The sequence below is a fragment of the Anser brachyrhynchus genome, assembly GCF_964034855.1.
Source record: "Anser brachyrhynchus genome assembly, chromosome: 5".
In the NCBI taxonomy this organism is placed as follows: Eukaryota; Metazoa; Chordata; class Aves; order Anseriformes; family Anatidae; genus Anser; species Anser brachyrhynchus.
The window spans coordinates 13080847-13108425 of record NC_137699.1 but is presented as its reverse complement, the minus strand read 5'-3'; the positions used below and the strand labels follow the sequence as shown (position 1 = coordinate 13108425).

The 27579-nt window shown below is 39.6% G+C and overlaps 1 protein-coding gene and 2 long non-coding RNA genes across 4 annotated transcripts in view; 2 read left to right on the top strand and 1 right to left on the bottom strand.

Moving 5' to 3' along the window:
• LOC308195329 (astacin-like metalloendopeptidase) lies at positions 1-15907 on the top strand. The gene is made up of 12 exons (XM_080592541.1): positions 1-1813; positions 2046-2070; positions 5300-5316; positions 6031-6055; positions 7018-7089; positions 8140-8274; positions 8882-8999; positions 9817-9995; positions 10121-10205; positions 11376-11503; positions 12397-12512; positions 12931-15907. The coding sequence occupies exons 1-12, from the start codon at positions 1745-1747 to the stop codon at positions 13498-13500; spliced, it is 1539 nt and encodes a 512-aa protein (XP_080448667.1). The 5' UTR covers positions 1-1744; the 3' UTR covers positions 13501-15907.
• A 1609-nt stretch (positions 15908-17516) lies between these two features.
• Positions 17517-27433, bottom strand: LOC308195348. 2 transcript variants are annotated; one of them, XR_013951422.1, is made up of 4 exons: positions 27253-27433; positions 25979-26080; positions 19432-23132; positions 17517-18745 (listed from the first exon to the last, which is right to left on the bottom strand). It is a non-coding gene; the product is annotated as an uncharacterized lncRNA (long non-coding RNA). The 2 variants fall into 2 exon arrangements; XR_013951423.1 differs by having other exon boundaries at positions 19432-19765.
• The window catches only part of LOC308195350, a 30394-nt gene continuing 22531 nt past the window's right edge, over positions 19717-27579 (top strand). Inside the window, exons 1-2 of the long non-coding RNA XR_013951426.1 lie at positions 19717-19845; positions 20332-20492. This is a non-coding gene — a long non-coding RNA (uncharacterized lncRNA). The remainder of the gene's footprint in view (positions 19846-20331; positions 20493-27579) is intronic.

Sequence of the window (27579 nt, the reverse complement as noted above, 5' to 3'; positions counted from 1 at the left end):
GTCTTTTTGATACGTTTTAGCATACCAAGGCATTTGTAAGCAAGGACATCCGTCTTGCCCTTGTATTGAGTGAGAAGCCTGGGGAAATCACTCCAGGACTGCAGACCAGAGTTGCACCACTTTGCTTCAGCACAAGGAAGATTTTCATCACTGAAGCCCAAATACAAAGAAAGGCACTTAGCATTGCTTAGTGCAAACGTTTATGCACACAGAGGGACACAAAGACTGTCCGTGTCAGCAAGATCAGCGTGCTGACAGTGCCTGCTTGATCTTTGTTCTTTCACAGGGACAAGGGCCATGTGCTACCCTGCTTTTTACTATCAGGTGTCTAGGGCACACTGTACTTCAGCCAGAGAGGGAAAAAATAGTATTCTCCTGTGCTGCCTCCCTGTGGAGATAATGAAGGTTTATCCCTGGACCTTGTCAATACAGACTCTCCTAAAATAGCCAGCGGTGTATAACTGTGAACTTCCATCCACTAAAATTAAGAGTAATCCCTGAAAATGCAATTCAGACTACATTTCCCTGTAACTCCTAGACTTGACCGGTTTTCATTTGGTGAAAGCTTTCTCCCACTCCACTCCTTCTTGATTCTTTCCTGGTTCATTCACCAACATGGCTAACTTCTAACACCAAGATCATTGTGGAACATCTTATTTAATACAGAAAGAAACAGTGAAAGTGTGAGTGGATTTAAACTCACTCTGAAGGTATCTGAGCACTGGCATGGTCTACGGAGAGAATCTCTACCTTTTTAATTTCAGTTTCCTTCTCCACGCATGGAAAATGTACTCTGACACAAAACAAGCATGCATTAGAGACCGGACAATTCCCCAGGTACAGCACTTCCAGCAAATATTTCAACAAGCAGTGCTTTGCTGCAATAAAGAGGTCATGACAAGATGTTGCTGTGACAAAAGACTCAGGAGTTTACCTCCTACAAGCATTTCTTGACAGGTCTGCTCATTGCTTCCTACATCCTTTCTGGAAGTGAGCTCCAGTAAGCAGTGGATCAGTAAATCATCCTCAAAATGTGAGAATGACAAGTGCTGCTTCTGCTCCTCTTGTCTTTCATCCCCTCTCCGACTGCTGGTCATGAAGCCTACCGGGCACCTGTAAGTGTCAGACTGACAGAAATTATGGAGTTCCTATAACATCAGGAAACACAGAGGAAGAAACAGAAATTCTACTTGTAGATCTATAAGCTGAGAACATGAAGGAAATCTACTCAGGGAAGATATGGACATGACTACACTGAATAGGGATTTCTTACAAGCTCCGAAGTAGCATAATACTGTCATGGCCTTCTGTGCTTCCTGTGACATAAATTAAAAAATCACCCACCATCAGAAATCTCCAGAATTACACCAGAAAGCTATCCAGGGCTTCCCAGGTGGTACCAGTTAAATTGAACACTTAAGGAAAGCTCCTCCACGAAGCAGAGAAAGTGCATGGCAGCACAAGCATGAGGCTGATCCTTGTCCAGAGAGCAGTGTGAATGGCAATATGAAGACAAGGGATGCTGTAGATCACCCTGACAGCAGTAGTGCAGCACTAGGAGATACCCTGAGGCTAAATTGACTCTTGAGGCTACAAAAGAAGCTTGCTTCCTGCCTGGATCCCCATTGGCTGGTGAAGATTTTTCGAGCCCTGGCAGAGCAGGCTCTACTGGTATATCTAGCGGCAGCGCTCCTGGAAGGGGAAGAGATAAGGACAAGCACGGGTGGTCTGTCAGAACTGGAGAATGGATCTGAAAATGTTCCTAGTCTTCACCGCATTTCTGCTTCACACTACCCTGGGCTTCCCTATTCAGGTGAGAGCAGTTCCATACAGCCCTGCTCTTTCTTCTAATTGACATGTTCTTCCTGGAGTGAAGCTGTGGAAACCCATTTTGATAATTTTCCCACAAGAAAAATAGTAGTAATATAATGCTATATGAAGACAATCTATTACTTTAGCTCCTCTTTTTGACCTCGTTTTGATGCTATTGTTGCTGCGTTTATGAGCTATGGAAAATTAACACCTTCTACCTATTGATTTTGCAGGACAACTCCGGAAACAGTACAGCAAGTAAGTAGGATTTCTATTGTATTTTAATTCTTGACCATGTATCAAATAAATTACGTAGCAGCAATCTCAAAGCCTGGTCATTAGCTGATGCAAATAATGTAGTTTCAGTAATACTTCCAGATATGCAGTTTTTACTAGCTAGAAGTGTAACTACGGACATTATACTGCCAGAAATAAACATGCCACTACATTGCATGTATGAGGGACTTAGCGAGAGTATGGTTTTCTGTTTGCCTACTTACTAAGTTATGTATTTTGAAAAGAGTTATTATTACAAATTGTATGGCTTCCCAGTGTCTTTATGGAATGAATAAAAAAAATCTGAAGTAGGGGGAAATTAAGATTCAAAAGCAGAGTTCAAAGCAGAGCTTCTTCAGGGTAGAAAAAGTTAAGGCTGTCTGTCAAGATTTCAATGATTCTAGCAGTGGTGACAAGATACAAGGGTCTATCTGGGAGCAGCAGCAGCAGAACAAAAGATTTTAAGAAAGAAGCTCTATGCTGCTCATACTTAGTGAGGAACAGGGAAAAGGAGGTAAGATCTGTACTGTGGAGAGAACCCCATATTTTGTAGGTGCAGTTCTGTGCAGTGTAGTAGATCCTGAAATGAATGACAAGCTGATTTGTGACGCTGCCACTGATGTAGTTACATATAGTTGTACAGCTGAAGCATGGGGCTGCCAAAGAGGCCTCAGGAAAGAGGAACAAAAGCAGAGCTGCAGCAGTGAAAGTACCTGCATGTCATCAGCAGTGTATGTGTTGTGGTAGACCAAATTGTTGAGCAATCAATTTTACTTATAGTGTAGACAGGTGAGAGGTCTGAGTCAGAGCAGACTCAGAGCTGTGTGTCTAAGAGTGCCTCGTTCTGTAACCCTGGGCTGCACAATGTTGAGAAGAAGCTTTGACTTCACTGTGTCACAACACAGAAAAAATGGAAAAGGTGTCACAAGGTTATAAAAGACGTATAGATTTGAATGTCACCAGTGCGTGGTAAATATAGGTGATAACACGTAAGACTAATTTGCTGCTGAGTGACAACTTTAGAGCACTTGAATGTACTAACTTTTATGTTTCCCAATTTGGTATTGGGCTGAATGCAGATGTGCTTTCACACAGACGTGCTCTACATGTATGTACTTTCTGGGTGTGGTTTGTTAGGTTAATTCAGCTGTGCTTGGACAGGCTTGAAAATTACATTTTAACATTACATTTTGATACTTTTCCTTTAAACTGAGCATTAGGTAACTTATTGCCACTTACTTGCCACTTATTGCCACTTATTTGCTTCCTTACCTGCCTTGATGCGGCAACAAGAAAAAGGTACATCAGGTGTTGGAGAAAGCCTTGCATTGTGCTGAGATAGAAAATGAATAGTATGGGCTTAACAGAACAGCTTTTGTCATTTTGAAAAATAGAATGGGGTAATTGCAGATTTCCAGCGAATGTCAATGGAAATAAAACTGTAGGTAGACCTTAACTACATCAAGAAACTGCCGAGTCAGGGGTGACGTGCTACAAAAGGAAGAGGCTTAAGAAAGAGTTGCTTGACATACTCAGAACAAGGTAGTGACTAATGAAAACTGAGCAATTCTTCTTTTGAGATGTCAGTTATGGCATAGAAGCAAAGGGATGCAAAATTAATGTTCAGTAAATTTGAAGCCAGTGGAGGGACATGCTTGTTGGAACTCGAAGTGGCAGGGTTAATGGGCCAAACACATACAGTGAGTTTTAATTTACCATTGTTACTGCTTTTTGTGCCATCTTTCAGTATCTACAGTGCAGGGAAAACTTGAACTGTAACATTTTGAAATCCGTATCACACCAGATTTCATTTGATGAGGCACATAGCAGATGCCTTCTATGATGTCTCACTTGAGCTTTAAAAAGGGGTCCTGGGCTGTATGTGCCTAGGAATCTGGAGCCTAATTTCCACTGACTTTGACTAGTCAATTATTCTAATGCCTCTTGTGTGCATGAATTTTGAATTTGGTCAACCTATGTCAAAAATGCACTTTCCTGAATAATTTTTTGATGCCATAGACCTCTCTGTTGCAGCTCCTGGGAAATGACTGAACTTTTGCATAATAAACAAAAGTTATCGTAGTGGAGTTTCTTTAGCATGCAAATGAAGTAACAGTCTGAAAAGGCAGATTTAAGAATTTTTGGCTCAATCAAAGCAATTCTTCTGCAGGTTCTAGACCTACTCTGAATAGGAGGAAGTCCCCCCTACATTTGGGCAATAACCACTTAGGTCAATGGAAGCTGTGAAAAGGAAAGGTGCTGCAAGGTGTGACAGAGCTTGGCATCCTCCACATCTTCTGCTGAAAACACATGCTCAAAAAGTTAAGGATGGGCTTAGAGATATGAGAACTATTTGCATAAGTGCTCTCTGTGATGGTGTTGGGTAGAAAAACAATTGTGGTTTTAAATTTTGACAAATACAGGTGTGATTATTAACAACAAGGAAGAGATTGCCAGAAAGGTGTGTGGCATATCCATCATACTTAAGAACAGGTCAAGCAAACTGTGTTCAGGAATAACATAGATAAAACTGCTTCTGCCTTAGGGAAAGCAGACAAACTGGATGACCTCTGGAGGACCTTTCAATTTCTGTACTCTTATGATGCTATAGCAATGAAGTTTCTCTTCAGAAATATATATCAGATTTTCCCTTCTGTGCTGGTATCTAGAAACTGCCTTTTGGCAGAAATAAGAAGGTGACATGCTAGAAACACATGTTAGGATTCAGGATGGTTACAAGCTGCTGTCAGGTGCATACTGAAGTCAAGATTATTTGCCTGGTGCTAAATTATAGCCTTCATCCCATTTTATAACTTTCCTCTTTGACACTGTGAAACCAGAGAGGATTGTTGAGCTGGTTAGCCTGCACCTGTTCCAGTGGAATCTGGGAACAAAACAAATTTTTGTCCCTAATTTCCTCTGACATTTTTCACACTGGAGCTGAAAAATGCTTTGCTGATTCTTATACAGTTAATGACCAGGATTCTGTTCCTGAACATGGAACAGTTTCATAGATGTTTGTCTAAGTCTCAATTGAATTTCTGTGTACATGCATCAGTTAGTGCACCCTCTTACCTCTCCAAGCAAGGGCACCTGCCAAAGGCATTCCCATGGCTGAGGAGACCTGTGCTATTGAGACCTGTGCTGTGAAGTTGCATTCAGAATCTAATTTGCTCCTTTTGCTTGTCTTTTTCTTCCTTGCTTTTTGCAGCAACAGAACCTACTCAGGTGAGGACAACTAAATCAGCTCCTTTGTTAACTTTGGGGTCCAGCACTGACTTCAAGACTCATCTACTCATCCATATCCCCATCTGTGCAGGAAGTCTTCCCAGATCAACAATGTACCAGAGTGTGCAGTTTCCATCCCTATCTCATTTGTCATTCCAAAATGCCCAAATATAGCCAAAATCCCAGGAAAATTTTGCCTCCTTTGTGGTCATAGAGAAAACTCAGAACTGCTTTTTATTCTACTAGGCAAAGGGAGTATGGCAATTTGTTTTGCTACTAACATGACCTCCACAGCTAGGTACCAGCCCCACAGTTCCCTACAAGCAGTAAATGCCATGGCCTTTCACCACTGCTGTGAGGTGATACTGGGAGGATTTCATCAGAGATTTCATCAGCCTTGTACTCTACCATCAGGAACATGAATGAAGCTAGAAGTTATGAAACTTGCTACATGCTTCAAATTGCATTTCCTGAATCTCCTATGCGAATTTATTTTATGATATCCGTATATGCAAAATACATCAAAGAAGAATATCTACCACACATGGTAGTACTTTTTTTACACATGGTACAGTAAATAAGACCTCAAGACTGCACTAGTGAAAGATGCACACAACAGTAGCCCAGACACTTTTGATCCTTTGCATGTTACTTTATTTCATATTTATGTTATACTGTTAATTGTGAGATAATAGTTATGTTTCATCCTCCTAGGTTACTACAGAAGAAGATATATATGGTATGTATTATTACATCTAAATGTAAGTGTTTGCTAGGATATACTGATTGTTAGCTACCCAGTTACTCCAGAAAATAGCACTTGCTTAACACAAATTAATTTCAGGGAAGAAATTTTAAGAATGCATTAACCATAATAATTTATGCAAAGTAGAGTCTGTTGGTTGTGGCCAATTTCCCAGCCTTGCTAACAATTTCAGGTGTAAATTTTGCTAAAAATGGTTCTGCTTAGATAATATCCTGACTTAAGTCACTTCTGAAGGTTAAAGCAAGCGCAGAAGCCATCTGCCTGTGCTGTTTGTGGATGTCAAGACTCATAGCATGATGCTCAAAATCAGCTGATTTTACTTATGTGAGGCTCAGAAGTCCCCGATACTGGGCTTATCTGGGCACCTCAGTCTCAATCATGGAATAGGAATTCAGTCCTGATTCATTGGTTTCAAGAGTTTTCAAGAAAAGTGTACCCAGCAGTAAGCAGCAGGAATGCTTTCCAACTGTTTTTGCTCCTGATATGTTTGGGTGGTTGAGTGTGATGTGTGCATGCAGAAGGAAAGCTGTGCTGTCTGAGCACACGGAGGTAGCCATGCAGATGAGGGGAATTGCCAGCTGGAATTGCCTGCTGTCCAAGCAGGACAAAACAGACTTAGAAGAGCGGAAGGACCATTCCTGTAAATGCAATGACTAAAAAACAAAGGTAGAAAGAGAGAAAGATTGAAAAGGAATGTCTCTCGGGACTGGATTAATGCCGAAACAACCACTGCTGTTGGGAGGTTCACAAGATTGTGTCCCTGAGCAAATATCTACATGACTGAACACCAACACATAAATAGACTCCGTGAGTTTGACTGCATGACTGTGATTGGGGCCAGAGCAAAGGGAGTGCCTGGAAACTTGTCAGATTAAAAATCAGGATTCACTTTGCCCTTGGGAATGAGAAAGTGATTCTCTGTATTTTCTGAACAGAATCTCCATCACCTATAGAGACAGACTCTGAGGATGAAGTTATTTTTAACAGAATTCTGAAAGTTAACAAAGGTAATACCATCAAAGCCCTGCTTCTACTAGGTCTCTCTGATTGTTATTATTTTGGAGGGGGGCTGGGGGCTGGGGAGAGGGCAATGGGGGAGACACAATATCTTACCATAATCTGTGCAAACATTTTTTCCTATCTTGCTCATATAAATGTAAAAAACCCTCAGAAACTGTCCACAAATACTTTGTCTGTGTGGTCTGCTGAAGCCCTATGGTATCCTAAATCTATCTTGTCAATACTGAAGATGATACCAGATGTAGATGCAACTGAACTATGCAGGCAGCTTCTTCAGCTTTAGCTCTCAACATCTTGGTCCTTCTTTGGACATAAAAAGAGAACTTGGTTATATGGTTGTTTTATTATTTAACTACCTTTCTGTTGAATGAAAGTAATACGCGCATTCAGTCATCATATGGCTTTGTAGTACAGACTCCTATATGGCCAGTTCCAAGCTTCCTGCTCTAGACTTCCTGTTCCTTGATACTTCCAAACATATTTGCCACTTTTTATCGGCTTCTCTTTCTTGTATTTTCTCCCTCAGGGAGGGGAAAGTGTGGTCATTCATGAAGCATTACTCCTGTCTGTAGAGACGGACAGCAAACACTCCTGCAGTTTTCTATAGACAACACTTTTTTTTTATTTGTCCCTCTGTACTCTTGCCTTCCTGGGTTTCCTTACTGTCCTCCTGCCTTTGCCCAGCACCTTTCCTGGGCATTCACTCAGTGTGACAAGGTGGTGAAGAAATAGTACCAAAGTACAGCATTCCTCTTACTGCTTGAACTGCTTTCAGACCTACCTTGTCTTGCCTAAAACCCTACCCAACTGATCTGGAGCTTCTCACCTGTCCTCTTAGCTAAGGACACTTCGGCAAAAGTAGGGAAGCAAATAATGTCCATCTAGCCCAATACTCCACTTGCAATGTTGACCAGGAGCAGAAGCTTAGGAAAAATAAGCTTTCAGGAGGACACAGAGTGACACTTTTCCAAGAGTGCCCTAGACAGCTCCCAGCAGTCTACGACTCACATACTTCCACCCTTTTTTTCTCACCACAGACTGCTCTCGGTACTTGCAAGAAGGTGACATAGTCCCACAAAGGAGCCGCAGTGCCATCAACTGTCGCAATTGCTACTGGCCCCAGTCCAGCGATGGGATTGTTCGTGTTCCCTATGTCTTGGATCCTACTTATGGTGGGTGTAAATTTCCATGTATATATATTTATTTTTTTTGAATGGACTTTATCCAATAAGTTTCAGATAGAAACCTGTTTCCAGTGGCTATGGTGATGAAATCTATTCTAAGGATTTATTTGTGCTATGCAAGCACAGATTAATTTTAAATACAAAGACACAAACAGAAAAAAGAGATCAAATTTCCTTGAGTAGTTTGCATCCATAATATTTTGGGTCTGGTCTCCTGAAGACAACAATGAATACCTGCCTTTAGGCCTATTGTGGTGTGGTTTGAATGGCCTACTTTTCATTAGCAAAATAGCTTCCCATAGCTGCCTGCAAGTGCACAATCAGCAGCTAGAACAACAATCACCCCTATAATTTAAAACAAGTTGTTAAGAAAAAAAGGCTCCCACCTGAATCCATTTGGACACGGATCTGGATAAGGAGAATCTCATGCCAGGCTGTAATACCTTAAATGAAATTAATTAATGAGCAAGAAGCAACAAAGAGACTAGGCTAATGTTTGTGTCCCTCATTTACCTTGCTTTTGTGTACACATGAGATTTCAATGGCACCTGTTATTATTCTCTGTGACCCCCAAAATTAACCTTTTCTTCTCCAGAGGAGAGCCACATAAAAGGGATTCAGGAAGCTATGGCAGAATTCGAAACACTGACTTGTATTAATTTTGTGAAGCGCCAGACAGAACGTGATTACCTCAGCATTAAATCTGCTGATGGGTAAGTTCAAAGACAAATGAACAAGTTGTTTCTGTGTTGCTTTTCAATTCTTCACTACCTGCATCTCGCGTGACTTAGAGAGGAAAGAGGTGTTGATTTGGAGAAGAAAATTCATGTTTTATCACAGTGCAAGGTACCCTGCAAGTGCAAGGACCCAGCATTTACTTCAGTGAGTCAGAAGAGAAACTGAAGTGACTCAGACCATAGAAAAGCACCCTTAAGGTGTAGAACATACTTTAGCTCGTGTTTTCTGTGTGGTGTTTTATATATATACATATATGTATATATATACATTATATACATATATATAATGCATACTTGAACACAACATATAACAAGCTACTGTAGTTCTTGCAAAGGCAAAATCAATTCCAACTTATGAAATAAACAGTTCTCTGAGTCAGACATACAGTTGGTTGTCAAGGTCAGAATTTGACTCTGTGAGAGAATTGTTTAACATCTGCCAGCTTTTAAGTGCTATTTATCTTAGCTCCAGCTCTGATACAGGATTCAGTCATTCGGATCAAAAATGGTCATTTCTAGGGAGTTAAAATCCCTGAGTATAGAAGGTCAGCATGCAGGAGCCTTTGTGCTAATGAAGGTCTTCCAGGAAGCTTTAGTGATGACCATACTGGCTCTTGTTTTGTACAACATAGTCAGTTTTGCCTTTCTGTAGACACTGACTATCCCAGTGGACAGGAAGTAATCATTCCATTCCCACAATGTATATGTGAAACAAGGTTCTCTGTAATGTCCCTTTGCCTGACAATAAAAATCCCATAAGTCTTCTTCTGTTGGTGTTCAATGCCTCTCTCAGCTGCTGGTCCAACTATGGAAAAGTAGGCGGTGGACAGACTGTCTCTGTGATGAAAGGTGGCTGCATGTGGAAAGGAATAATTCAGCACGAACTGGACCATGCCCTCGGATTTTTGCATGAACATTCTCGAAGTGACAGGGATAAATACGTAAAGATCATGTGGGAGTACATCAGCCCAGGTAAGTACTTTTGATCTCCTCAGTGTAGATAGTAGAGTAGATATGTCCTGCTGTTTCCAACTCTTCCTTGCTCCCTGAGGGAGTGGATAAGAAGCACACTTTAAGAACAGTATCTTATATTACAGCTGACAGACCAGACTTCAAGAAATTTGAAAACTCTAACAACCTGGGTCTTCCATATGACTATTCTTCAGTAATGCACTATGGCCCGTAAGTAGCAGCGTGACATTGCTTTCGTTGGAACTCAAATCTCACATTAGAACTAACTTGTAAAAACTCTGTCCTACTACTAATGGGGAATAGCTTCCCCATTTCCCCCTCTGAGAAAAACAGTGTAAGTCAGTTCAGATAAGCCATTCCCCATGATTAATTCACTATCCTTTAGCTTTCTTTAAGGAGTCATTCACAGCTGAGCACGTGGCAAAGGAGGGCATCTGCTTACTGCTGGACTTCCTAATCAAACTTATTTGAATAGCACTGTTAATCATAGCAACAACAAAGGAAGCAGCTTCAGAGTAGAGTTCCTCCTTTGCCACTTGAAGAAAAGGATTACATAGCCAAGAAGAGGACTGCAAGCCATCAACCGCAGATAGGTTTTTTAGGGAGAGCTGTCTTTTTTCCTCTGTTACTCTACCACCTAACATACTGGGGTTCTAGGCTAAAAATAGTTTTCTGAAGTGGTATTACACTATAGATCATTTAATCAGCAATCTAATTAGTGTTGTTTAATATTGTCAGTCTAAGATCACAGTAAAGTTAATCTGTGCACAAATATAAATAAATTAATATAGAGGCAGCCAAAGGTTGTTTTATATTTTATTTTTTTCTATTATAAGAAGAGGCTGACTTACGCCTCCAATAATTTCTGTATTAGCATCCTCTTGTGGGACTTTAGAACCTTAAACACCTTCATAATGTATGTGACAGCAGTGCTATTACTCCCCAGCCACCATGTCTAGGGCTTGGAGGTTTGCTTGAATTTTCTTCAAGGATGAGTTTGGGATTAAGATAGTTTGTTATCCTTGGGTTATTCCGTATTTAATAAAATTTCAAGAACAATAGCAAAGGTAACTGATGAGCTCGTTTTAAATTTAGCTCTCCAAACAGCATAGTTTGAGGGCCTTGTAGTATGAGGCAGCAAGCAGACATGTTTTGCAGGTTCCATTCTTCTTGCACAAGAAGAAGAATGCTGGAACATGCATCAAGAATCGGCCAGAAGAACAATCTACTTCTCAGAAGGGATTTAAGCAACTTGCATACAATTGTTGTTCTCCCTCAAAGCATGTAGATTGTGCCATTAAATCCTGAAAGAAGTAATTTTACTTAAAGAACTTTAAACTTTACTTAAAGAACTTTTTTTTTTTTTTTTTTTTTTTTCAGATACACATTCACTAATACCACTGGAAAAGCAACTATTGTACCAATCCCTGATGGAGCAGTACATATTGGACAGAGGCAGGGACTAAGCAACATGGACGTGGCCAAAATCAACAAGCTCTACAATTGCAGTAAGTGACTCAAAGCCATCCTTTCCTCTGAGGATACTCAGCTCATTGACAGAGGTGTTTGGGCAGTCTGCATTGGCAGCAGCTTCTCATCAAAGACTGTGAGACTACACTCCTAAATCTATGGTACCCATTACGGTCACTCTGGCAGAGAATGCAAAGGTGAAGCTGGAGGCATATTGTGATTAGTGAAATATTATTTTTTGCTTCCAAACTAAATCAAACACATTCATTGTTGGCATATGTGATGACTGTGGCACTGGCTTAACTGCATACCATGTCGTATGCTTCACTGGAGTCATCAGGTTTGTTAGGGCTCATGAGACAATGATAAACCCCACAAAAGTCAGACATCTTTGTCCCTCATTGCAGTTTGTATTTAAGACCTGAGACAAACGAAAAGAGCTGTTACGCTCTTCTGAACTGAAACTGTTTCATGGTATCTTGTGCAGCTCTAGCCTAATAGTTTTCAAATGTTTAAATTGTCATTCTAAATATTTATATATTTTCTACTCCTTAATTTTAACCTCTGCTTGAAGAAATTCTTTTATACAATCACAGAAATTTATTCAAAGGTAAAAAACATGACGAATAAAGTATTATCCCTTGCACAGAGGAAAACCCAAATCCTCCTCCTAAACTCAGAATGTAGGTATTGCAGAGACACCATAATTTTTTGATTCTTCTAACACCACTTGACTTCCTCACATCAGTGGATTACCATGTGACTAAATGTGCCAAAATGAAACCTCTGACACTCTTTAGTGTACCAGTCCCCTGAAATGATGTTGCCATATCAGAAAATCAAGACTTTTACATTCTGAAGAGATTACAATTTTAAGTGAGTGGAAGTTTCTGCAAGCCTGGTGCTGCACTAAACTTTGTTTCTCCCTCAGGTCGCTGTAGTACTATTCTCGATGCAGCATTTGGGTCACTGAAATCTGCCAACCACCCAAGAAATTACTCACATAATACCAACTGTGTCTGGCTTATCCGTACCCGATCGAGAAAGGTAATCATGAGTTAATAACGGTCTTGGAATATGGTTGGCCTTACACCTTTCTTTGTTAAACATTTTGCTCTTTATCTGCGTAACAGTTGCCATATAACATCTTTTTCATGGGAGAGATTTCAAACTAGTCTGTACTTCTTTGTGTCCTTAAGCCAGGTACAGGCAAAAACAACTGCAGAATTGTGATTTTGAAAACCTCCAATAGTTTTGAAAAATTCCAAGCAGTCTGAACATGGGAGCATTCAGTTAGAGGCCTGTTAGATCTGAATCCTGCATCTTCAGGGGATGAGAGGCAAGGCAGGGCAAGCAGTACCAGTTTGGGCTTGGCTACAGCTTGGATTCTGTCTGGTTTAAAGGGCACTCCATGAAAGAACTCTCATATGTGTGTATGAAAGGCTTGGTTTTTCTTCCCTTCCAGATTTCCCTGCATTTCCGTGCCTTTGAGCTGCAGAAAACCAGAGGCTGTCAGGGTGATTATGTTAAAGTTTATGATGGATCCAGCAAGTCTTCTACAGTTTTAATGGACAAAACCTGTGGATCAAAGATACCCACGGATGTAGTTGCTTCTAGCAATCTTATGCTCGTAGAGTTTGTCACAGATGGTGCTGGTACAGCTTCTGGTTTCCAAGCCACCTTTACTTCCGGTAGGTCTGAGAACAAAGAGAATGGTGGAGAAAGAAAAATAATCTATGTCAAGTCAACAGGTATTCTACCTTCCTCTTCACATGTCTTTTGGAAAAACACTGTTGAGGAAATGATATCCACAAGACCCACCACTTCCTGCCTTGCTTTTGATCTAATGGATCAGTCCTACACTAGTACCATTTATTCATTTAGAAAGATGGGGCCATGCTCAGGACAAATTGTCAGCCAGGTGATTCCCAGATTCCACAGTTTGCCTTGCCTTTCAGATACACACCATACCAAAGCATGCACCATTAAGGGTATGATCAGTTTAAACTTACAGCTAGGGTTACTAGCACAGTAGGATGAGAACAAATCATAATGTAATATTTAAATATATTGCTCTTCTGAAAAAAAAAGATAGGTTTTTCATCAGACAGTTCAGAGGGCAAGAAAGATTTGTGGTAAGCCAGGTCACCCAGCCCAATGGCAAGAAAAGAGGCAGTATTTCCATAGTCAGGATCCATGGAACATATTCACCTAAAACATTCTTTTCAGTCCTGTTTAATTAATGACTAGTGTCACAAACATGCAATTAAGTTACCACAGTAATGGTGACTCTCTGTAGTATCTATTTCTGTCAATTGTAGCTATGGAAGGAAAGAAAAAGAGGAAAAATCCCCATGCCACTTTTATGTGTCATTGACTACAAAATGATCCCAGTTTTTGGATAAAATGTGATTTAACTTTTACATACTTTAGAGATACTACTGTTTGTTCAGAGAGCTCTGAAAGCTAAATATTGTCTCATTTCACTTACAGTAAGGATCCAAAGAAAACCTAGCAGCCACAACTGACTTAATGGAGAAGAATCTATTCTGTGAATATTGAAATTATGCATTTCCAACTTTGCTCCTATCTTGGCTTGGATCAGTATGAAATTTAATTCTATTAAGAATCGAAGTCTTCACCTTCCTGAGAAAGTTTATTCCCCAAGCCATACAAATGTATGAATTCTATACATCTGGTATACTCCCCCTTTCATCTGCACAGTTAAGTTATTACCTCCTTCTATTTAACAATTTAATAAAAAGCTTCATAAAAAAAGTTTCCATTTATATTTTCCAGTAGTCCCTTCCAGCCTCACACAATATCAACGTTGTCTTACTTCTTAGCACCCTTCATTCAGCCACAGAGGTATCTCTTAAGAATATCATAGAGATGTTATCATAGGTTTAGACAGCCGAAGAGACCAGCTGTAACTTTACAAATTCGTTTTCTATTCTCCACAGTCTTCAGCATGAAAGAATGTCCTAGAAACAGCCTCTTTTCCTAGCCTAACGTTCAATTTTCCAAAAATGACATCTCTCTTAAATGATCCTGTTACATCCTTAAATCACAAGAGAGACAGACATGATAAAGTTGTTGCCATAAAGTATTGATACATCCTATTGCAGTTTTCACTGTACAGTTCTGGTAGGCAGGGGCCACCTAAGGGTGCTTTTTTATCCAGAAGCCATTTTTACTCCACAGAAATAGTTAAGCCTGTGACAGGATAAGAGCTGAACTAGATAATGCTGCCAGAGTTCAAGCACTTCTTCAGTTCAGGGAAGAAATCTTTTGTGAGGCAAGAAACTAAACTTTCCTGTTCTGATCTCTCAAGGAAGACAGAGAGCTGTAAGATTGGCAGAGCCCCTGGAAAGCTTATTTCTTAGTCTTTGCATGTAATCACACTCTCAAAATGGCATACTCTTGTTGTTTTTTTTTTTTTTTTTTTTTTTCCTAACAGATCTGAGAGCAAAATAGGCCAATATTTTACTCTTGTAGAGATAGTTAGATATATGACTAACCTTAGCATGTAACACTTGCATGTGCAGGTCTGAAAAAAGGCAAATGCTTTTCCTGTTCTTACTCCGTAATGCTAGGAACTTTGGAACTTTTCTACAGAAATAGATTTCTAGAAAAGAACAGTGGGAAATTAACTTGAACCACAGAGTAAGGTTTATGCAGCAAATTATTGATTTATTTTCTTTTGTTAAAGGAAGCACCAAAAAGAATGCATTTACAAGAGTTTGCTCAAAGCTTGCTCTGCGTTTATATTTGATGAAGGATTGGCCACTTCTTTAAAGTTAGAGAAACCTTAATTCCATTTAAGATTGCTTCCTCATCCACAGTGACAAATGGCTGTGCAAATGCCTCTGAAGACAGCAATTTTCAGTCTACTTTAGAACAGACATTTCTTTAGTTCTTAAAACATTGGAACCTAGGTTCAGCTTCTACTTATTCTTAGCACTTACGTGTTGCTATCAACACATCATATAAGAAGTAGTCTTTCTGGAATATTGTTAAAAATGCAGTTCTAGAGAAGAAATATTTGACTGCTGTGATTCCCGAGCCCCTACAAAACAAAATGGAGGAAATAATACCGCAAAGCAAGAATCTACTGGTGGTTTGGTGAGGACAATTTTGTTATTTCTGATATAAATAATAAGGGCTGTTTTTTGTATAGAAATACAAAACGAAAACAAACAAAAAACATTGATCTGTATGAAACACTTCAGATACACAATTTTTGTGTATTTCAGTCAGGAGTGCACCTTCTAAAAGCAGAAGTCTCTCAGTTCTCTGTCAAAATATTTTTCAGACTTTACTTACATGCCTTTTCAGTCTTGTAGTTTGTCTTCTGAGATTTCTGCATGGGCCTCCATCATAATGTTTTATTTTTTATTTTTTTTTTATAGTGACATCCCCATAGATACCTTTGTACACAGCTTTACAGATTTTTTTTTTTTCGTGGCTTAAACAGGATCTGGCAGCAAACTTCTGAAAAATGAATGCCAGAAAAGACAACATCTGCTTAAAGAAACCCTAGTGCATGAAGGAGTTTGGAGAGTTTCCAAGGAAAAGTGCCCACTTACTGGCTTATTAGCTTTTATGAAAGCTTCATGGAGCAAAATCTCTTTCTCCTGTCAGGAATGACAGACTTCGTTGAGCATGGACATTTGCAACTTGCAAGCAGGTAGTGTGCTATTTACCCCTCAAGATTTTATGGCAGTGGAATTTCAATGGCTTTCAAAGAGCTTTGGCTTGTAGGTAGAGATGCTCACTGGGAAGCAAAGCTGTGTTCATAAGGCCTGCACTGAAGCTTCTCAGCACAATGATATGCTCCCCACATACTTTTTTTTTTTTTGACAAATTATAACTTTTGCAAGTTGACATTTTCATGATCAGGTTCAGAATACGTGTCCTACCCCAGCCTGTAGGCAGAAGCCATCCTGTTCAGAAGGATCATATCTCCACCTATGGCCATATAGCACTAGAGACACCGTGTGGCTGTCCTGAAGCTTTCTAGTTTTGGGGTTCTGCCACAGAGGGAGAAGCTGAGGCTTGTTTCAATGCTGGTCATTGATCAAAGTTAATTTGGGCATATGGAAACCTTCACATGTGCAAAGTCCCCCAGGGACGGAACAGAATATCTCTTTTAGGACACCAGCTCTTCTCCCAAAACTACATCCATAGCAATCCAGCCAGGCCAGTCCTTGCAGAGAGATTCTTAACAGAAATACCAAGATTGGCAGGAATGTTGTAGGGATGGAAGTGTGCACGTGTGAGAAAGCACTGAAAGAAGCAGCAGAACAAGGGTTACAAGAACATCCTGTATTGATAACAAGGGACACCATTCCCATGACACTGCTCCCACGACACTGCACCCAGGAGGATCATAGAGGAATGCGTCGTTTCTGGCATGACCACAGGGCCTACGCTCCATTCAGGTAACAGCACAGATGACTTGTCAGTGGAAGATCTCACGCCTTCCTGTCAGCAAGCTTACAGCTACCAAACGTGCCATTCCTTTTCCTGTTACCCCAGCAGGAAAATAGACATATCCTTCCAGCAGTGACAAACAGGCTGCCCGAACACTAGGGACTTATGTGGGAAGGCACGGGGCTGCAAGTCCCATGTTTGTTTCAGTGGTGTTTTTCCTGCGTGGTCTGAATTCCTCTTCACAAGGCACCATGCAGATATGGGACAATTAGACTGTCACCTTCAATTCCAGGCCTTCCACACTGGGGTCTTTGCGTGCAGTCCTCAGGCACATGCAGGATGCCTGTACTGTGAAGCACCCTGCCACACTGCCCATGCTGGCAGTGACAATGCAGCGTGTTGGATCCCATACCTACGACATCTGCTCCTTTCTGTCCTGGAGCTTCTTCCCCATCCCGCTGCCTGTCTTCATCTTCCACACCCCCTCCCACTGAGCTTGCAGAAGAGTCTTCATAAAATGAGGACATGCACAGAGGGAAAACAGATATTGCCTGAATTGGCCTGTTTTATATCTGTTTCTGGAAAATGGTAAAGCCAGTATCTGAAAGAATACTCTTTTCCTGATTTTTTTTTAATTTTTTATTTTAATTATCATGTTTTCTTTGCTTTTACTTAAAGAAATCCCACACATTTTATTCATTTTTTTTCCTATTTCATTCCAGCTTTGGTAACATGAGACAAACCCATTTAATTTGGCATATTATATTGCACATTATATTTTTGCCAGAGTTTTTCAGTGACTATTGTTTCTGAACTCTCAGACAGTAAGGAAGTTCATCTGTGTGTTTAGCATATAGAAACAATGACTAGTACTGTGCGGCCAAGAAGGGCTCCAATCCATGAATTACAGATGAAAAGTATTATACTATGGTATACTTCGTATTTATAAATAACTTTTTGGAGCAAGCATGGGAAAAAAACAACACATACATTTTAAAGTTACTACTCTATTTTAATTATTATATTTTATCATATATTCTATTTACTACTGTATAATTACAGTACCTTGACTAAACTGTGGCCCAATATTCAAAAGGCTATTCCAGTGAAACTGACAATGACAGTAAGAATTCGTTTCCTTCAAAAGGTTTTTTTTTTTTAAAAAAAAAAAAAAAGAGCTGTAAATAGGAAAGGAAATTGCAATTCTGCATAGAAAAGATTATTTTAGAGAACACTTTTCTTTTTTAATAACTTCGAAATTTGGCTTTCTGGGTATTAGCAGACCAATGGATAACATGTAAAATCCATTTTCTATCTTTTGTGGGTGTTTGCAGACATAATAATAAAAGGAATATGGAGTAATGTACATACTCAGGATGTCACCTTGAATAAAATTGTACAAAGTGTTACTTATATAGAGACACTAACACTACATAAATAGCTGTTTTCATAAAAAGATACAAGTAAAAATTAACCAACTATAGACATGCAAATCAATATGAAACAAGACTTCCAAACTGAACACCACTTTTACAAGTAAAACTGAAGAAAAAAAAATCCATTCAGTTGGGTTTTAGCACAGAGGTAAAAATAGTCATTGTCTTCTTCACCCTTTTCATTTACACCAGACTGACGATATACCGGATGTCACTTGTTTCCCTGCAGGTTTCTGTCCTCTACAACTGATGCACTTTCCTCAGTAGCAAGCTGGTTTTTCTAACTGCTGCTCCTGTGCCAGTGCAGTTGAGAGCTTCCCTTTCCGTTGCACACTGTGTTTACAAGGTAAAATCCATCTTGAGATCAATGTAATTTCACTTCTGACTCAAGTTTCTGATTCATATTTGCTGTAACATTAACCACATGGTAAGCAATTTTAACCCTGTGTCTAAATGAGTCATATTGAAAACTACATAATTGTATGAAAACATTAACTGATGGTTTTTAAACAGATCTAAAACCTTTTCCTAATATTTATCTCAGTCTTACAGGGCTGACAGAAGTTCTTCACAGCCTCTCAGGGCTCCCACCGACTCTGAGGCCACTTCTGGTATTTCTGAACCTACCTTCACACACTGCCCTTACACCATTCTTCCCTCATCAGTCCTAAACCAAAATCTTTCAGTCTTAAACCAAATATTGCAGCCCACTTCATGCTCTTGTTTTAATTCTCTCCATGCGTCTTGCACACCAATCACTCCGGACTTCTTCACACCAGCCCTCCTTCCCACAGATGTTCGTCAGCAAGATCAAAAGGAGACAAAAAACAAAACAACACAAAACCCCGCAAACCAACCACAAACAGATAGATTTTAGGTGCCGCTGTCCCACGATCGTTTCCTCTCACAGCAAGAAGCTGCGCGCCCGCCCTCCCCTCACATGCAGCGCCGTGGGCTGCTGCCTGCCTCAGGCAGCGCCTCTCACAGACGTGGGACAACCGGGTTGGAAACGAACCCGTTTGGCTGGAAATGAACCCGTTTGGTTAGAAATGAACCCGTCTGGTTGGAAATAATGAACCCTCTGTTAACCCGACCGTTAACGGCCACCACAGCGGCACGCGCTCGAGGGCTGCTGTCCGTTAAACTCCCCCCTTCGCCCAGCGCCATCTTGGGGAAGCGGCTGCCGCTGGGGGCAGGAGGGAGGGCATGAGGGGGGCTTGCAGGTTGAGGGAGCAAAGTTGTGAGGTAAAATGAAGAGGTTTTTGTTTGTTTTTGTTTAAATTCATTTATTATTTCAGTGAGGGCTTCAGTGTAAGAGTCAGGTTCTTGTCTGATCGTTAACGCCTCTCTCAGCTCGCTTTCCTAATGCGTGCTTCAGTCTGGACCGTTTCTTCTCCAAGTACATCAGTTATGCACCTATCAGAGTTTCTACAATCCAAGAGGTAGAAAGGGCAGTAGCAAGTGAGAACTTTTCAAACCGCTTTGGAAATGCTAGCTGAAAAATACTGGTTAGTCCCAAAGAAACAACACCACTCTTGTCTTGCAGGAAATGTCCTGACAATGTTTCCATTTAAATCAACTGTACAAGTTTTTTTTTCTTTTTTTGGTCTGAGTTTGTGAATTTATTTGGAAAATATTTTCCCTGAATGAATGTTTTATGAACAACTTGTTGTGGATATTCATTATTCAAATTCTAGCATTAATTCAGGGTTGGTTAGGCGTCTAAGTAGTACGGTTTCTGCATCATAATTGAGTGACTTGTGAAGCTTACCCACACATTTTCCATTTAAAGTGTGAATAATCACATTCAAGCATATATTTTGGACTATTCACGCTTTCACATTTAAGTTTATTTTTGCAAGTTTATGTAAAGCTACATTTAAAAAAATCTAATAAATATTAGAGGATTTTTTTTTCCATTGCTTACTGATTGCTTACTACTTTCCATTGCTTACTACTTTTCATTGCTTACTAATTGCTTTTTGCTGCCCTAGATTTTCCCTGCAGTTTCAGGAGTTTCAGAGGAGTAAAGCCTTCTTTCACTTCGTCTTGAGAAGTTCCTACGTTCTGAGAAGCGTTTGTATACTGCAGAGGGATCTTCATTCCAGTGAAGTCTGTTTATCCAGTGAAGCCCTGTGGGATACTTTGATGAACGGTATCTCAAGATGTCAGATTTTTTTCATATTCTTTCTAAAATGACATTCATCTCTCTTAAACCTAGGAATATATTGATTAAAATGAGGCATTTATGTACGTATGTATTTGTATGTTGAATAGAAATAATTTTTCAAATCTGTAGATCATCTTCAGTTTCCTTTAAAGTCAGCGACAGACATACTTAATGCTTACTGAAATAAATGGCTATTCACATTGTGATATTTAAGCATTTAGCTCTAGTATGACTGTGCCTTTTTATTCCCTAGCTGTAATTTCTAGGTATCCTTCACTAAAAGGGGTGCAAAGCAAATTTGGTAATATTGACCATGTGCAGAAGCTGTATTATCTACAACAATTTTCATAGTTTTGTAATAAGCTTCAGTTAAATCTGCAGATTGCTGGTGTCTGAAAAAACATTTGCTTTTGGTGGTTATAGGTGAGAAATGCAGAATACCAGGGAAGGTTTTTCACTGAAGTTACAGCAGAGCAATGCTGTGTAGGGATAAACATCTTGCTTCCTAGGTAATTAAATTCCTCATTGCTGGTCAGCATTGCTAGTTTAATCTGTCTCAGTGCAGTTAAGAACCCTGTGTCTTCAGTGTAGGAATCAGACATTAGCAAGGACTTGGAGTTGTCATGTGGTGGAGAATTGCTAGAGAAAACAAAGGAAAGAATTTGGGGTAACTTGGTTACTGTGGGGATGGCAGAGCACTAGCACAAGTTGCTCGGAGAGGTTGTGGAGTCTCCCTGCTTGGAGATGTTCAAAAATAATCTGGACACGGTCCTGGGCAACTGGTTCTAATTGTTCTGCTTGAGCAGGGGGTTGGACCAGGTGGCGTCTGGAGGGCCCCGCCAACCTCAGCCATTCTGTGGTTCTGTGGGTGCAGGGGAGGGAGTGGCATGCTGAAGTAGGGAAAGAATCTGTGGTTGTACTTTAAACAGAAGATTATAGTGAAAGCATAACTAGGAGTGAGAAAGAAAGTTTAGGAGCTGAGGAAGCTCCTAAGCTCAGGAAGGGCCTAAAGTATTTCAGGATACAGAGTAGTGTTCAGGAACTTAAAAAATAATTTTCTTCCTGTAAAATATCGTTTAGAGTTATTGATTACCTCGCATCTGAAATTTTGTCAGCAAAAGCATCAGAGAGTATTATCAGTGTTGTTGCAGAGTAGTCGAATGCTTTTTTTATCCCTGATCAAAATCACTTCTTCCTCTGACATTGTCAATTGACATATTCACTGTCTCATCTTGTCATTCAGGGAGATTATGTGATTTTGATGAAAGAGTCATTTATGAATCTCACATACCTACAGGACAGCAGAGCATATAGCCAAGCTGTTTTTGTCTCCATACAGATGCATAATTTCACATCTTTCAGTTGGCTTCAGTTGACTGCAGGAGCAGTTTTTCTCTGTAATGTGTTCTGTGTGTAAGGTAGTTGTGTATTCGTCTCCTGGATGTTTAGAAATATACTAGTTGTTTCCTGATGACATCTACCTCTTCTTTTATTGGAGCTGGAACCATTCTTACTGAAAGGGTGCCATAATGTCTTCTGGGAGGAAGAGCAGCTGTCTCAAGCTCAACTTGGGCAAAACTGAAGCGGTACTGTCCAAAATACTCATTTTCTTCAGGAAACATTTTCCTTCCCAATTAGTCCAAAAGCCCAGGCTCTGAGCATAATTTCATGCAGCAGCCAACTTTAAAGGGCAGTAAGAGACATGGGGAAGAGGTACACAAGGAAGCACAGTCATCATCGTTCGTATCTCAGATATTGTCTCCATAGCCAGAACACTGGTATATTGACTGAATCATAGAGCTGATCACAAGTCTGCCATGGACGTCCAGAAAAGGAGCTATGGAAGCCACCAAAGCAAATTATGCTCTCATAGACAGAGCTTTTTCTTTGTAAGGATATTCATAGCCCTTTTAAGAAGATATTTGACTGGCTAGTTTTATTTGGTAGATATGAAATGATATGGCAGAAGTTTTTACTGGCATTTTTGATGGTTGGAATTTTCAGTATGAATCATTCTATGTCACCCCCCACACAATCATATCCAAACAGCGTCTCCTCAGATGTTTGTCAAATTCCCTGACCAAGTCTCATGCTCTTTATAGGAGCATTACAAGGAATTTCAAGCAATAGTCTTATGAAGAACTGACATCCAAGAACTGATTCTCCTGATACTAGAGATTAATCCATAATGCATGCTGCATCTGTAACCCATTTATACAGCAGCGGATGCCTCTTTTTATTGTAGATTTATGCAACATTGGTCCCAGTTCATTGTTTTCTAATGTTGATTCAAATTTTTTTTTCATTTCACTGTTTTAGATACTTTGCTACTTTTAAGGATTCATGCCACAACATGCTAGTTTTCAGAATTTGAGGGTTATTTTGGTGCACGCCTATGACTCCATTTTTGTAATTTCGTTTTTATGCATATCAGACATTCCTTGGCTTTTTGTTTCTCCATGTGCAAGAAACACAAAGAGAAATGAGTTTCCCGGGTCATTTTGTCTAGACACAATCTCATCTGAACACTTGATGTTATTGGGCAGTTTGGGTTTGCTATCTGGGAGAGCAATTCTCACATTTCTCCAGGGGATGAGAAGATATTCCATACATTACCATCAGCCTCTGTGTGAGAAGCAAACTGATGTCAGAAAGAGAAACTGGTGGCTGAATTAGCACATCATATTAATGGTTATGCTGTTGGAAACAGTACATGCCATCTGATGAATGAAGACCAGCTATGTAGTAAGGTAAGTTCTACAAAAGAAAGCAACTAAAACATAAGGAGGTATTGTGTAGAGTCATAGAATATCCTGAGTTGGAAGAGACCCACAAGGATCAATTACTTAAATAGCTACATTTAACCTCTTAACTCTACCAATTCTTTTTTCAGTATAGTGGACTCTAGAAGAAGCTCTGCAGGTTTTTGTTGTTGTTGTTTTGTTTGTTTTTGTTTTTGTTTGTTTGCTTTTTCCTGATAAGGCTTCCATTGGCTGAACAGATTATAAATCAAGAAAAAATCATTGAGATTAAAATAAAAAATGCAAAGAGCTGCAAGTAGCAGAAGCAGTACAAACAGTGAAAGAAGAAACTTAAAAGTGAGAATGAGAATGATACGTGCTACTTACCTCTTTACATCTGAATTGTATAACATTCTTTGTTGTGGTTTTGTATATAAAATACCAGCCTGTCTGGTAAAGTTACATCTTCTGTTTTAGTGACTGACGTAATATTAAAAGAATGACACCCCAAGAAATCAGTATTTTACAAAGTTTAAAACAGATCTTGTTTCCACCGCTTACAGCTTAAATTCCTATCATTTTAACCAAAATACATGTAGGGTGTTTTACAGTGTTTACTGCCAGTTACTCTTTTTTAAATGGCAACTCATGCAGTTATTGATGCTTGGCATGATCTGTAGAGGATTCATGGGAATTGTGCATGTTCATGGAAGAGAAGAAGAGACCACCAACCACTGGCAATGAAACAGAAAGTTCTTTTTAGGTTATTAACTTTGCAGATTGCACCCATTCATTTGCTACATCTTAATTCTATCCTCTGGGCCTATAGCATGACATGTTGAGCAAAGGGCAAAAACACCCCCATTTCATTATCTGGCAGGTGTCCGCATTATATAGTTCAGTGCCCCATGGACGGAGAAGTAAAAGCTACGTATAGGTGCAACCTTAGGTGTGCACGGATGCTGCACACAGGTACAGTAATGCTAATCACCCAAGTAAAGCTGCAGTATCAGGGACTAGGTGAGTCAGCAAAGCTTCTGCAGAGAGAACAGCAGGCACAACAGTTGCTAAGATACCAAGGTTGCAACAAAAAAAGTAATACAAAGTGAGTTTCCTTATTAATAACTTGCTGCAGCATGTGTGTAGTAACAGTGGCACGCAGGAAAAACAATGGACATGTAGAGCAAGTTCAGTCATATGATGGAGTAGAGCAGGGCCATAAGTGGGACTTCTGAGGCTCACCCTGCTGGAAAAACTCGGCAGCAGCAGGTGGTTAATAAAGAGCTATTACGTGTTCATTTTGGTTTTGTTGTGAATGTGGCTGATGGCTTGAATTTTGCTGGACAATATGGGTTTTATCAGGTACAATATCTGAATGTTAGCATCTGTGTACTGGAAACCATCTTAAGCTCATTAATCCATGACTAGGACTTGCCTTAACATTTGGATTTACTGAAAAGATGCTTGTTCTCGTTGACTGGAAAGTGATATATGATTTCAGTGCAGGAACCACTTTTTAGCTGCAGACATTGTCATTTGCATTTGAAAATAATGTTGTAAATAACACTGCACTTTATGAGCTGATATGTAATATTTTTTAAGTAGTTGAGAAGTTGGGAAATCTGCCTACTATCCTCAAGCAAGCTACTCCTGCTTAAAATATATATATATATATTTTGTTTGTTTGTTTGTTTTTGTTGTTTTGTTTTGCTTGTTTGTTTTTCCAGTTCCAGGGTGTGGAGAGAGATTTATTTTTCTTTGGATGGCTAGTACAGACTATATGGATAGTAAAAATACTTCTCGCTTTTCAAGAAGAAAATGATTACTAAAGGTCTGAGGTCTTGAAAAAACAACTAAGATTGTCCAGATGTTTAGGTTCTCTCATCTGACTTGCATTGTGTTTGTATTGATTCTGGTATAAATGCCAAGCGTAGAACAAGTGGTTTTATTCAAACTAGCCACTTAACATTTTGAGACTTTCTGTAATGCTGACTTTTAAAATGGGTGATGCTTTAATTGCATTACAATTTTTAAAGAGCATAATGAAAGCCTTAAGAAAGTTCTGCAGAGCAAGAGTGAGATGCTTACCCCTGAACTTTAAATTCCCAAACTTGCCTAAGAGAAAGTGCACAAGAGGTTGAACAAATAGGTCTTTGTTACCAATAGAAGTATATGGAAGTAGAAAACACGGAATATACAGAATTGGGTGTGGAGGGGGCGCAGAATGCAGCAGAGAAAACAGAAAAATGAGGGTTCTGGGAAAAGGAACATGGATTAGAGAACAAGCTGAGCATCCTTGGACTAGCAGTGCAGTTGTTAATTATTTATGGTGAATTGCAGATTAGCTGTGCTGTGGATTCAGAGACAACACTGCAGACTCTGTGAGGAGCCAACACAGGTCTTTAGAGTTTATTAGCTTAGATACATTGTGGTGCAAACACAGCTGTGGAATGGCCATGGCCAGTTTAGCAGATGATGAAAATTTTGCAAGACCTTATTTTTCCTAAAGTGCAATCTAGAAAAACTTGCTTGGATTTGCTGTTGTTCCTTACAGTTATATTCAGGGAAATAAGGCTTTTGGCATATTCTTAGTAATATACTGTATGGCTCCAGAGAAGGTTGGTCTGCCACAAGCTGCTTTTGCTGTTGTTTATAAATCAGTCTTTTTGAGAAGAAAAACCGTTACCAAATAAAACAAATTTGAATGTGGGAATGACTTTTTAGCCTTACCTTCGGTTCACACAAAGAAAAATCTTTTCTGCCTGTCCTGAATAAGTAATTTTCTCTCTTGTGGAAGTGATCTTGTGCTGAATATAGGGTAGAAAGAGAACCCTGTAAAAATAAAAATAATTAAAAAAAAAAATCAAGAAGAGAGAAATTGACCTGAAACTGAACTGTGCAAGGGAGAAACAAATCAAGTCAATCTGTTAGATGTCAAAGAAAAGTCAGGACTTCGATGGAGTCAGTGGTTAATCTATGTCTTCAGTGCTGTTGTTCAGCTAGGAAAAACAGAACTTCAGCAATAAGCGTTTTTACATAAAAGGAAGGCTGGAAGGCTTGAAATTCTTATGGTCTTCCCAAAAGCAGTTTTGTGCTTGCTGTAGCTATTCTACTTTGCTCTTAGAACTGAGATGTAAAAGGATCAATCTGAAACGCATACTCAACCTGATAATTGAACTCATTATTTTTCTTTTCAGCAAGAAATCTCTAGACTATATCTGACAAATAAATCGTACAAATCCCTGTAATCCGAGGGTCTGAAGGACTTCATGACCCTTCATCTAGTGTCTTTAGCTCACAGTGTAACATTCTGTATTTCTGAGTTTACTGACTTATCAGGACAAGTAGCTTGTGCCTCTGTGACAGCAGAATGATTCTTCAGCTTGTTCTAGTATCCTAAGGGTTTACGTCTAACTCCATAAGTAATTTACACATAACACAAGCAGTAAATACTCCCATTTTCTCCCATTTACTGCGCTATTGCTCAGTCCCACATGTCATATTAGCTTTATCCATTTCTGTCCTTTTCCTCTGTCTTCATGTGATCACATCCCTAAGTCTTTCCAGCTAACACTCCTCATTTCTTTTGGTGCAGACAGTCCACGTTGTGTATAGCTCCATATACTACCTCTAACAGTTGGACTAAGATTGGCTCATTTAACCTCTATCTGTACCAAATCCTAAGTTGTTTATTCCAGGCTTTTTTTGTCTTCCCTAACACCGATTCTTCCTTTATTCCTTATTACCTAATGTGCTTTCTTTAAAATAAACAGGTAGGATACAACTCTGTTAGAACATATAAGACTAGCATCAGACTGAGGGCAAGATTGTTCCATGTTAAGAGGCAACCACACCTCTCTTTCTGGAGCAGAAGTTCAAATAAATTTATTTTTTGACCAGGTTTCAAAATGTAATAATAGGCTAATAGTCTATTTTGTAGTACTAGAAATAAGCTCACAGAAAGTGCAATTGTAGTGAACTTGCCATGTATAGACACAGTTTACCTTTGAATAGTTTTAAGTTTTGCCTTGTTTAGCCTTTTTGCGTCCAAGTGAAGGTGGTACAAACAAATGAGTAATCATGATGTACTGTCCACGCTGTGATGGTGCTGTATGGAGAAGTTTCCAGAGAGCAGTTTCCCACAAGCTTAGTGAGTTTGAAATGACATCAAGGATAAAACCCTGCAGATGGCAGTAGTGCTTTATAGTTCAACACCGCAGCGCAGCACTTGGTATAGTCTGAGGCAGAATCCCATACTGAAGACACTTACTGATTTCCAGAGACTATTACAGTGGCATGTTTTGCTAAGTAGTCAGCATATTACCGGTGCT

Bases quoted from the DNA above. Each gene is read 5' to 3' on its own strand.
- LOC308195329 (XM_080592541.1), top strand. From the start codon at position 1,745: ATGGATCTGAAAATGTTCCTAGTCTTCACCGCATTTCTGCTTCACACT. The intron at 1,814-2,045 runs GTGAGAGCAGTT...TTGATTTTGCAG, and splicing joins CCCTGGGCTTCCCTATTCAG to GACAACTCCGGAAACAGTAC. The intron at 9,000-9,816 runs GTAAGTTCAAAG...TGCCTCTCTCAG, and splicing joins AGCATTAAATCTGCTGATGG to CTGCTGGTCCAACTATGGAA.